General features: G+C 45.5%; 1 protein-coding gene across 1 annotated transcript in view; it reads left to right on the plus strand.

The window, feature by feature from the left end:
• LOC104464105 (slit homolog 3 protein-like) overlaps positions 1-12,997 on the plus strand; it is a gene marked incomplete at both ends in the record, with an annotated part of 133,906 nt that overhangs the window by 119,066 nt on the left and 1,843 nt on the right. The window contains 3 exons of the mRNA XM_010076731.1: positions 743-836; positions 5,523-5,660; positions 12,141-12,381. Coding sequence (XP_010075033.1) covers positions 743-836; positions 5,523-5,660; positions 12,141-12,381 — 473 coding nt within the window. The remainder of the gene's footprint in view (positions 1-742; positions 837-5,522; positions 5,661-12,140; positions 12,382-12,997) is intronic.

Raw genomic sequence — 12,997 nt, forward strand, 5'->3', positions numbered from 1 at the left:
ATCATTTAAGAGTCAGAGAAGAGTGGTATTTAAATAAACTATCTGGTTTTGAACATTCTAGAACTACTAATTATTAAAATTTATACAAATCCAGGGAGGCGCATGGTTTATAACACACCATACCTAGAAACAGCTGAGCTGAGCTTACATGTGATGGGTTTTTTTCTGAAAAGACAAGATCCCCTGTGAGCACAATAGAGCTCGTACTTTTCTTATAAATAGTGAGTGTTTTATAATTGCATGCAGTCCTAAAGCTGGTTCCTATTGTTGAGAGTCGCAGAGGTTTTGGGGGGAGGGTTTGTGGGTTGTTGTTCCTTTCCAGAATGGTGTCCAATCGGCTTCTTTGGCAGAGTATTAACTAGGGCTAAAATACATTTCAGTGTGAAAATCTTACAGTCTGATGAGCAACTTTACTTCTGTGTCACTTTCTTGCTTTCATATAAGAAGTTTTGGGTCAGGAACCACCCATTTGATCCTTAGCCTGTCTCCAAGTGTAGTTTTTATGTCGGTACTTTTTATACCAGCCTTTCAGATTCATTTGGTACAAACAGTAGTCACTGTAGGTCAAACGAGCCCAATTTAATGAGGTCTCAGATGCCCTCACAAGCAGTATTGTCGCTTCTTGCTGAACTACTGAGCTGTCTCCATTTAGGGAGATTTGCCATCCCTGAACGTCATGGTTGAAGCTGCTTCAGGATTGTCCAAGCTGTATTACAGCTTTTTTGCTTTTCTTTTGCCTCAGGTGAACTGTGTGATGAGGTGATTAACCACTGTGTTCCTGATCTAAATCCCTGCCAACATGAGTCCAAATGTCTTCCTCTTGACAAAGGAACCAGGTAAGCGTGCGTGTCTGTTGGTCTCCACAGACTGGGCAGCTCCAGCCATTGGCTTGACTAGGGTTGGACTGGCAATGAGCTTGGGGTAAAAATCATCAAAATCAATGCAAATAGTGAAAGACTATATATACTTCATACCATGTCACGTTTTAATTTTAGTGCAACCATACATACTTTCCTAGCTTTCCGTGGTTTACTTTAAAATAATGGATGTACCCCCAGAGCAGAGAGATTATTCTGGAACAGAGCATAGCAAAAGGAGTACTAATGGAACAGTTACTGCAAAACGTCTTATCCTGCCTGAGAATCTAAGAACAGTTGAACTGGAGCGGCCGCCTTCTGTTGGCTACAGAGGCGAGCCTTGCTCAGCTCGTGTTAGATTTGGTGGTCTCCTGCGTCTGCATTTGTGTGCTGGGAATGACACTGGCTGTTTCACAGGGGCAAAGTAAAGCCTTATGTTTTAAACGGCAGTAAAACATCTGGAGATTTGAGGGTTGGGGTGTTTTGAGACGTGCATAGTAGCAGTGTTCATCACTTGTCTGAACAGGGAGTTTCAGAGCAATTTAGCAAATAGAGACAGTCAATTGAAAAGTCAGGCTGTGTAGAAAGCTTGTCAAGAAAGGATTTTTGAATGAAAGATGTAAGGAAGGAGAACAAATTCAGGAGAGTTCAGTGCAGCGTGAGCTGCATTCTGCACTTTACACTGAGGCTGTTTTCACAGCCGCGATGCACTACTGGGGGCTCACCGATCCCCTCCTGGGAGGGAGGGCTGGGGTTCTGGTAAGGGGCACCCTCACCCAGCAAACCCAGCAGGGGAGAGATGGTAGCATTCTTTGGTCTTCTGGGTAACTTGCAGTTGGTGTCAGATTGTGTCCTGTGAAGTAACTGGCTTGTCAGAGTAGTGTAAACTAACACACGGAACATTTCAGGATAGTTCAAAGGAAGCAAACAAAAATTTTAGAGATGCTGGGTATCTAGAGGGCAGCTCAATCTGTGCTAGACAATCAGTCTGTACAACTCAAGCCTTTCTTTTGGGTGGAAAACCTCCAGACAGAAATGTTTCCAACTCTTGAGGAAGATGAGACTGTTAAATGATTAGGACAGTTTCTGAAATGATGCACAGGGACTGGATAAGGAGGTGTGTACTGGTACATAAATAGTCCCTGATATTCTTTCCAGCTTTCGTTCTTAGCTAATCCATCATTCAGCTAATCCAGTACCTATGTCATGTTACGAGACAAAGGCTTGTAACTCAAATTAATGCTAGATGTATGAAGGGATGGAGACAGCTGTGGTGCTGAATGGTTCTGCCCTGGCTGGAAGCATTTTCATACTTGCCACATAATTTGAGTAAATAAGACACTTTTGCTTGCTTGCTTGCTTGCTTGCTAGAAAAGTGTTCTTCACAGTGGGACCATTAACCCTTGAGGGGAGCCTACATAACTACTTGTAAGTATTTTTTCTCACTGTCTGTTGTGTTATTCTTCCCACTATTCAGAGAATGCTATACGAAAATCCAGAATTTCTTTACTTTTTCTGTCCATTATTAATGGCAGGATTCAGGCTTGTTCCTGAGCTGACATCCACTTGTCAGGCTCATACCCTGGGTGTGTGAGTAGGACACAGCAGTGAAAGTATCATAGTAGCAAGGACACTGGTCAGTCTGGCTGTCCTGCCTTCAGCTCTAATCAGTCTGCAGCTCTGCAGAGGGAGGAAAAGATGATAAAGGCAGGAAAAAATAGGAAGCCAAGTTATTTATTGATATGGGGAGGGAAATTCCATTCTGGCCCAGCAATAGAAGCCATGATTCACAGCTTTAATACAATAGACATTGAGTGCATGCAGATGCAAATCCCATTGGAGAGGCCAACATTTCAGATACACTAGATGTGTTTTTAGGCTCTCTCTGATACTGGGAATGTTGCCATCACTACAAGGCTGTAGCAGAAAACAAGATTTCCACTGTACTGGTGTCAGATGGTCACTGGGAAATGAGATAATGGATCTAATTGCGTAAATGACTCTCTTACCAGGATTTGAATATGGAAGTTTCTTTGCCTCCTCCTTTACTTCATTAGACTTTTACTGATACTCAGTCACCTGCTGGCACTATGTGGGATGGGAATAAAGCCAATATGCCATGGTTCCCTGGCAGGGGAGATCTTAGTTTTCTAGGAGGAGGCTGGGTGAGGCACTCATGTGGCTGAGTTTCTCACCTGCTACACTCCAGGCATGCGTTTGTTGGTAGCTTTAACCTAGAAGAGGTTCAGAGATGACTGACCCAAAAGGAATTCCATGTTTCTAAACAGAAAACCAAGCTTGGAAGCAAACAGGACTATTCCAGTGTGTGCTTGGCTGCACAGAGCTCTTTGCTTTCTAAGCTAAAATTGCAGGTGGCTTTCCTCACTTCCAGCCTCCACATCTTTATTGTACTGTTACTATAGAGGAGTAGCTTTCTGTATGCCAGAAAACAAAACAAAACAAAAATCAACAAAAAAATACCATTTAACACAATGAAATGACTTCTGAAAAAACACCTTCAGGAAAGGAGCATGTTTTTCCATTCACTGTATTGATGTTGGAGCATGGTATAAATATACTTTATTATTCTAAAGCTTGGAATTATTACCTGACAGCTTAAAATGCTGATTTAATGCAGCCCTGCAGAGAAAAGTGGTGGTTCTGTCATTACTGAGATAGCCAATACACATCATAAAATTGATGCATGGCAGCCCTGAATAAGGAACTGCACATCGTTCATTATTACATCACTTTATATTAGGACTGCAGGGATCAATAAAAAGCAACAGGATTAAATGCTGCCAATTCCCCCCACAAAGTCTTTTGATTGACATTATTTGCTTGCAGGTGTGACTAAAATGTTGCCAAAAAACGTTGCCCGCTTCTTATGGTTTGGGGAGGAACACTTTTTGCTCTGTTTGTCGTCTCCGTTACGTTAATCACAGTATTCCCTGAGCCACCAAGGTGTAAGAAAGCAATTGAAGTGTGCAGAGCTGGAACATCAACCATCCTGTGGCTGCAGAGGGTTGTGATGGGGGTCTCTCCTGCAGAGAGGATGGAGGAAGAAAGTACATGTTATGGAGGAAGAAAGTACATGTTATCAGCCTTACAGCCTGCAGGTTAATAGGCTTTGCCCCGTTTCCTCCTTTTTTAGCCAGTCAGAAACCATGTTTTGAAATGGAGACTGAAGATCACATTCTTCTCAGTGCTTCAGCTGATGGTTGCTGAAGTCCTGATGTTCACCGGTCATTAGCAAACACAGGATGCACCGTTGCACTCTGGCAAGTTTCCTCCAAGTCACTGCCTTGCCCTGATGAGCTGGGGAGAGCCCAGGAGCCAAAACACACTGCCACTCGGAACCAAAGTCAGCACAATGACTGCTGCCTGGAAAGTGGAAATATCTTTCTTCATGTCTCCCATGTGTCCGATTCCTCTGAAGAAGTTTTCCACGTGATCCTCCTCCTGTGCTTACCCTACCAGGCTGCTGGCAGGCAGGAGGAGGAGGCCAGCTGAACAGGCTGGTGGAGTGGTAGTTTCTTGCCTGATGCTGCCTCCCTTGACTTTGATGTCTCTTCTCTTCCAGCTCTCAGCACGCTGGGTCCAAAGAAGGGCCTCCAGCAAGAGCACAGACCTCTTTTTTATTGCTCAAGTTAACTGTAGTTCTTCCCTTGTTTTGGTTTAAGTGATAAGCCTTTTGTTTTCCAGATGTGCAGTAACATCCAGCTGGGAGGAGTAAAACGTGTTTTATGGACTGAAGTGTGTTCATGACTAAACATTGTCTATGCTGTCGATTCAAAAAGAGGCTGTTCAGCAATCCCAAAAGATCTGCTCCAAGTCAGATACTTTGGGGTGCATTTTCTATTGTCAGGTTATAAACTTCTGCAAGGCTTATAAAAAAAAATGCTGATGCAGCCTTCATACAACAAATTTGAGAATTGTATAAAATGAAATAAACAGCCAATGTCCGCGGGTTTAGGTGCATCCTGTTGTGCTGCTCTTACGAATGGCATTACCCCACAGCAGCAGGTACATGCTGCGCCCGAGTGCCTCCACAGGAAAGGACAGGCTTCAAAGACAACTTTCTGTATTGCAGCAACATTTGTTGTGCCTTGCAAATGAATGGCAAACAGGTGGTGGCCTCGAAACTGATGGCCTTTTTCTTTAAATTTGCTGGGTTTTATGGCTTGCTTGCAGATTGCTTCCATTTGGAAGGTGGAACCTCACTGTGCTCTGTGTAGCTGCACAGGGCCAACCTCAGACACCCAGCAGCGTGCAGACACTGGCAGAATCATCATCTGGGACATCAGAGCTACTGCCCTTGCAGACCATTACCCTTTGAGTCTGTGAGGTTAGGGAAGATGTTGTTGTCTTTAGCATAATTGGGAGACCAGTACATGATCACCCTTCTCCACAGACTTGGCAGAGGAAAAGCAGTAGCGTATGGTGTTGCTTTGCTCAGCTTGAATTTAAGCAGGTTGCAGAACCTCAGCTGCAGACAGACAGGAGGGACATGAGCATTTCTGATGGCAGGAATTGTGCTTGATGTTTCCGAGAATAATTGCTAACACCTTTCTGTCTCAGATCAGATAGGTGCTAGGCTGCCTGCGTGTGCTACTGTTGTGAATGTTGAAACGAGCTATTAACAGCGATCTTCTTGTGTTTCAGATGTGAGTGCTTGCCGGGTTACAGTGGAAAACACTGTGAAATAGATGATGATGACTGCGTGGGCCATAAGTGTCACCATGGAGCTGTCTGCGTCGATGCAGTCAATGGCTACACCTGCGTCTGTCCTCAGGGTTTCAGGTACGTGAGAGTCAGCTCCTCCCCCAGACTGTCTTCTGTACACAGTGTTGGGGCACTTTCTTTAATTGCTTTCATCCTCACTGCTAATCGGCCTCTAGATATGGTATCGATCTGCCATTGCTATGTGAATGGATGGCTCAGTGCTTCAAATCATGGAGCTGTAGTAGGTCTTAACGAGTTAACCGAATACAGGGGATTGACGATTCTTGCTTTGAAAACAGCAATTTGCCTTTTGTGCAGTGCTGCGTTAGTCTGCCTGCCTGCCCGCCCCAGCCTTTCCTGGTAAAACATTAGGTAACACACTCACAAAAATTATACGGAGATAAACTCTGCATGCGTGAGAGTGAGCAAAGGATAATAAAATTACATATATGAACCCTCAGATCTGGCTGCGAGAAAGCACGAGTCTGAAGATTTTGTGCCAATATCTCTGTGCCTGTTGGTGGATGGGCTCAGTATGACTTGGACTGTAAATTTCCAGTCTCTAATTCTGACAGCTGCTAATATATCTGACTCCTGGAAATCTCACTGTCTGTCAAAGATAAGTGTGCTGCTCCAAATGGATTCACTAATCATTGCCTGAGGCTGGATATTGGCTTCCTTCCAGCTAAACCTTTTCCGTGTTTGAAATACACACATGAGACAAAGAAGGAGTACCTGCAAAGATCAGTCTTGACAAAGCAGAAATTGCATGAACACTTATAAATCATTTTCTCTGCTTTGTACCTGCAACTGTTTTCATTCTTCTTGCTTTCATCCTTTCTGGTTTTTGGTCTTTTTTTCCCCTCTCAACACACATTTTTATTGCAAAGCAGACAGCCTTCCCTGAATAGGCATTGATATATAACATGATGTCAGCCTGTGGTTTCACAGAATCTGACTTGTTATTTACAGGATATCAGATACCCCTGAATTTGAAATTCTTACCCTTTTCTCCATGCTTCATTCTCTTCTTCAATCCCTTTGACAGCCTTAGGGATCTTGCAAATTGGTGACTGGCAAGGATAACAAGTGGCTGTCCCACAGCAGAACTGTAAATGCTCCATGTTATCTAATTGTTAGAGTTGAGAAGTGGGATTGCAAAGCCATAGCAGAGTCAAGGGCAACCCAAGCCTGTCATCAGACGTCTAGTGCAGGTCCCCTGATTTTTAAGGCAGTGATGAATGTGAGGTTTTTTTTTTTTCCAGGAAGGCAGGGTCACAGTGTTTGGCAGATACGTTTGGAGTTGTGACACAGCTGAGCGGAACAGCAGGGCTACGTGGGAGGCTGCCCTGGGTCCTGTCCCGTGTACCGAGCAGCTCTCCTGGCAATTTGGGCAGTGCCCCACATTGACTGATCTCACACCAGGGACTGCCAGAGCAGAACCTGGAACATCCCAGCCTGCTCCCTCGCTCAGATGAGGGGGGTTACTTCCATTAATAGTCCTCCAAACAGAGGAAACACTTTTCTATGCCTAGCTCCAAAACTGAACTACCAGCTTAGACAGGACTTCACAGCCCAAGGTAGACTTGGGCAAGCAAAGTAATCCTGCTGTCTGTCAACAGCAGAGCCAGGATTAACTTGAGGTCTCCTGCTTGCTTTCATTCTTTTGCACTAGTCTATGCCACCTCCATAAATTTCCTGTGCAAGACGCAGGGGAGCAAGGGTCTTTCAGAAGAAGAACATCACAGTGGGCACTACCAGGCTCCCTCTACCGAGGCAGAGAGCAAGCTGAAGCCCCTTGTGTTCTTTGTGCAGAACAGTCCCTGATCTTTTTGATTTCAGAATTAAAATTCTACTGACAAAATATGATCTGTTCATTATTCATTCCATGACACTAGCTTTTTGTAGTTTAAAGGCTTGCTGCTCTGAAGGAGGTTTTGATTTTTTTTTTTCCCCCTGTTAAGATTCCAATTGCAGAGCTGGTGATTGACAGGGTTCAGCCTTCTGATGTTCAGGGTTAGAGACTCTGCTGTTCACGAGCCGTGCCTCAGGCGTGGGGCTGCGCAGCAAGGAGATAACTGTGCAAGTGTTTGAAGGCTGCAAGTGTTGATGAAAAGGAGAAAACACAAGGGGTGGTCTGACAAAGGTAACTAGGAGACCTAAGATGGTGATTAGTAAAGTTTTTTGGCTAAGTATCAAAAATCATTTCCCAGCAGTGAATTTGCAGAGTGACCTCCCAGTTGTCTGGAGCTTATGCTGCTGTAATAAATGCATAGACCTATAACAATTTTATGGTTGTCACTGTGCTGTACGTCAAAGCCACTTGGAGTCACACATTAATAAGGATGTTAAAACTTACATCCTCGCACAATTGAACAAATGGCAGTCTGGTAATTCTTAACAATGTAGGAGCTCATGCACAATGAGCATCTCTGATGACAGCCCCAAAAAGCAGTAGTACCAACATGCACACATCTATTTTCCCATCTTGGCATTTCCTATGTTCATGTGTGGTTCTGCTCCATGCAGCACCTTTCCTTATCGCTCACTCAGCAACCTTTTGCAATTACATAATACACTTCTTGAAAAGTTTTCAGTGTTTTCTTCCCAAAACAACATTTGTTTACCCCTGCAGAGAAGAACATTTTTGAGAATTTGTGAACCCCGCTGGACAACACCTAACTTATCAAACCTTCCCTCTGGCAATCAGCCTCACAGTAGTGTTGTCCTGATAAATGTTACTCTGGTGGCAAAGCACGCTTTAAGACTGCTGAGCTTGATTGAAAGCACTGTTCCTCCATTGCGTAGATGCTTTAGAGTTCCCCACTGGGGCAGTTTGCTGCAAGAAACTCAGCAGTGATTATTTAAATAAATGAGATCGTACCAGGCAGAGTGGACTTGGCCAAGCCATGCAAGTCAGGCTGTGCTCCACATTCTGTTGCTGGGGAAGTAAATAGTATTAATTATTTCTAAAAATATATTTTTAAAATACTTTAAAATAAAAAAAGAAAAGGCCTTGACAGACACTGTTGCTAATGTAACTTCTAGATTCCAGTAGCAGGACAGCTGCATTTTAAATCCAACCACTGAAGGGCTTTCACAGCAAGGAAGGGCTGTGCAGGGAGCTCAGGACATCTTTCAGAGCAGCACCAAGCACAGACACACTGGCTTCTTGCAACATTTGCTTTTTGTTAGTGGAGGCTGCTGCGGGTCGTATGGATTTTTTATTATTATTATTTTTAACTTCCATGAAATTAGAATTCTATACAGTGACTTTCCTTCTGCTTTCTAGTTGTTGCTCACAGACAAAACAAAACTATTTGCATTAGGTAGAACAAAGCCAACGGGCTGGGTTAGCAGCACTCCTTTCTGCTAGTCACCTCTGGGAAACAAATCACACCTGACCCCAGGCCAGGGGGGAAAGCCATCTGTGGGACCGACCCTGGCTCGATCCCATTGCTGGCTCTGCTGACGTGTTTGCCAGCCAGCCACAAAGCCCTGCACTGGAGAGAGATCACACACTAAATGAAACCAGGCTTTGAACAGGGAAGTGCTCCAGTCAGACAGTCCACTTCAGTGCTTGGCTGGCACTGGGGACGTGGCGCTGATGTGTCCTCAGCTCTGGCCGGGGCTGGCTGCTGTGCTGGTAGGCAGCTACTGCAGTAACTACCTTAAATTGGCAGGAATTGCTATCTGTGTATCTCTCTTGCCATGACGTTGTTGCTATTTTTTTAATATTCCCGTGTTTTCTTGGAGAAGGGAATCCAAACCATCTCTTGCTGAGTGGTGCTATGCCCCCCAAGGTGCTGCGGTCACCTCCAGGAACGAGGTGGCCTGTGGGGCTCTGCCAAGAAGCTGCAGCAAAGGGTCCCCACTCAGGAAGGGAGAGTCTCTTAGTCTATAACTAATTCATAGTTTAGGCGTGTCTACAAAGAAACGATCCTAAGAACAAATTTACTTTGAGAAACACATCAGACGGAGCAAAGACAACCATTCCCGTGTGCAGTTATCCCCCCACCCTGTACTGCCTGCTGTGCCCCCACGTCCCCTGCTGCCCGCTGTACTGACCTGGTACACCTCCTCCAGATACTCTTTGGAACAAAGCAGATGAGGTTTATTGATTGCCAGCAGTACTGCCGGCCAGGCTACACTTCTGAGACACATCTGTCTAAATGAATAGATTGGCTTGTCCCTACGCAGGATTATGCTCTTCTAGTGGAGGATATTTACCACTGGCTGACAGGGAGCAGTTTGCTCCCCAGCTCCAAACCCTTTGCTGACAGTATTAGCAGCTGTGACTGTGCCCACTTACAGCACCAAGTGTCACCCAGGCAGTGACGAGATAAAGGTCCCTGTTCACCACAGCTCCCGAGGTAGCGATGGGATGGGCACGGGGAGGCTGGCAGTGAAACATCACTCTGGCCTTGGGATGAACAGAGGAAATTTAGGGCGATGCAATGAGAGAAGTGCTGAAATGCAGTTCGGGCACGGGGAGGCTGTCAGTGAAACATCACTCTGGCCTTGGGGTGAACAGAGGAAATTAAGGCAATGCAATGAGAGAAGTGCTGAAATGCAGTTTGTCCTCAGAAGTACCAGGAGGCGGTTCTGGTGGAGAAGGAAACCCCTTTGTATCTCTTCTTCTCTCAGACATGATAGAAAAGCAGAGCACCTCCTTTGCTTTTGATGCAGCTCAGGATTTCGCCTGTCCGTATTTTGCTGCGTATTTGTCTCTCTTTCATGTTTCCCAGAGGTAGACCAGAGGTGGGAGGACAGGGGCAGAGAGAGGTTTGGGCTCTTATTCCACACAGTTCTAAAGACAGAGCCATGGTACTCTGTGCAGAATTTCACGTAAGAAAACATAAAAAGGAAAGCAGCCACCTCCAGTTTCTTCTGGTAGAGAGGCAGCAGGTTCTGGTCTCTGTAGCTAAGCAAAGATGGGTCTTGAGTATGTTGTAGCTGTTGTATTTGCTGTTCTTGCGTGTCTTCTGTCGGTACTATGTACTGGAGGGTAACGGTGTGGGTTTCCATTCTAGTTGTATGTAGGAAATTCTTGGTGGGACAAGTGGGATCCCACTGGTCCAGGATGAGGCCGATGGGTTATTCCCTGCATGAATGGATCTGCCATAGTCCTCTCCTGGAAAGCCCTCTGCCCCAATGCTGGCAAATGCTGTGTAACAGAGGTGGTGCAGGAGCCTGAGCCCGCAGCCTCGTGGCAGCTGTCCTCTCGGCGTTCCCCGCAGCTGTCCCCTTGGCGTCCCCTGCAGCACAGCCTGACACATGCTCCCTGCGCACCAGCTACCGATTGGTCATCATTTTAGCGTCTACACGTTTTCAAGCAGTCGCAGAACTTAATGCAAAGAGTTAATGTTCTCTCATCAGTGCAGAAAGAGTTTGTTGGCTTTGGACAGTGACTGTAATGAGAAATGTGGGCTGTAGGTGCAGGGGCACGCCGTGTGTCGCCAGCCAGAGCCTGGCCCCATCCCTTTGCAGTACCTGGCGATTGCACAGGCCCAGTGGGCGTACTGGGCAGAGGTTTTGCATTTACTTTTTGCAGTTCAGTCTGACACATGACATCACTGTGAAAGATGACTGCAGCTTTTTGCACTTTCTCACTTTTCCCTTCTCCTTCTATGCTGGGGTCGATATTTCAGTGTAGCAGAGTCATTCCAGCAAATAACCCGTGAAGCGTGCAGCCACGCCGCGTCCAGGGCGACAGCCGGGGACTGGGCCATTGCTGCTCCTCGGCAATGCGCCCCAAGCCGCAGAGGTCAGAGGTTCCTACATGTGGGTTTTGCTCAGCCTCTTATATAGTTAAGTTGAACCAAAGCACTTTCCTGCAGATGTGAATATGATTCGAATTCACAAGTGCTCACTCAGATCTGGCATTTGGTTTTCAGCTCCCTCTGGCTCTGGAAGAGCTTCCTCTCCTTTGCATTCTTCTGATCTGTGATATCGCCATCCACAAACTCAGCTAAAATGAAGTTGATGATCCTGATGCTGTTAGTAACAAGCAATTTAGGGAAGCTGCACAGCAAACAAATAGTGCAGTATCAGTGCATAGCTTCTGAGATTTGTTAGCAGTTGATGATACACTCTCTGGTATACAGTCAAGCAAGTGAGGAGGCTGTAAAAACCACTAAAAATAGAGGATTTTCCCCTTGCTTACCACTTACAACAGCAGAGGTAGACTCAAGTCACAAAGCCAAGACAGGGAGGTCTCGGGTTTGGGCTTAAGTGGCTCCCAGTTTTTGCCGGGAACCTCTGCACAGCACAGTGTGGGATGGAAGTGATTTTAGCCAGACTGCTGTACCTTGCAGAGCTAAATAACCAGTGTAAAGTGCAGTACAAATTGCTTTCAGTATTCGAACTGGCTCATTCAGAGCCAGCACGGGGATTTCTGTACAGCACTATGCTGTGTAGCTTTCACACAGTAAAGTGGGCGCGTGGTAGCTGAATCTGAGAGTCACTATACCCAGCAGTGTAATGTCAGCATCTGAAAATGTTTCCTTCCTTGAAAAAATGAGATAACTGAGGCTGCTTTTTCTTTCCTTTCTACAGTGGACTTTTCTGTGAAACTCCTCCACCGATGGTTCTGCTCCAGACGAGCCCATGTGATAACTACGAGTGCCAGAATGGGGCGCAGTGCATCGTCGTGCACCACGAGCCCGTCTGCCGCTGCCTTGCTGGCTTTGCCGGGCAGAAGTGCGAGAAGCTCATCACAGTCAACTTTGTTGGGAAGGATTCCTACGTGGAGCTGCCATCAGCCAAAATTCGCCCACAGGCAAACATCTCTCTCCAGGTATGTTGTGCAGAACACCACTCACCAGCCCAGTGCTCTTCTGAGCAATAATACATATACAGGTAGATATTTTTTTATTCTGAAAGAACAGGGTCTGTTGGCCAAGATGCTGACAGAGTTACAGACAACTTGTGAGACAGTTGTCTGCTCTAAAATTATTGAAACACTAAGAAGCAGGTAAGGCACCACTGTACCTTTGTGGACACACATCCTGCCTCCAGAATCTCACCACTCTCTTTTTCCCACACTGGTAATGTAACTAGAGATGAATCCGCGCACCTCCCTGTCTTCTTATTGATTTACAGCATTGTGTTTCATCCTGTAGAAATCAGTGCTTAATTTTAAGAGACTTAATAAAAGAGGCTCTACATGGCCTTTCCAGACAATGTTTTGCTTTCTCTGTTACTGTGCACATTCAGTAGATAAAAGGCTGGGGTTTTGTTACACTTCTGTTGTTACACCTAAATGTGGTTTGAGGAAAATCGGTATCAAAGGTGCCATGCCACTGCTGTCATCTTTGTGGTTGTGGACCAAAGGGATTTTGAATACTTAGTCCAATATGACAGTTAAGTGATTTGGAAGTTATTTGCATTCACGATCTAGTAAGCATTAAACT

The sequence above is a fragment of the Pterocles gutturalis genome, unplaced genomic scaffold (assembly GCF_000699245.1).
Source record: "Pterocles gutturalis isolate BGI_N339 unplaced genomic scaffold, ASM69924v1 scaffold363, whole genome shotgun sequence".
Lineage (NCBI taxonomy): Eukaryota > Metazoa > Chordata > Aves > Pterocliformes > Pteroclidae > Pterocles > Pterocles gutturalis.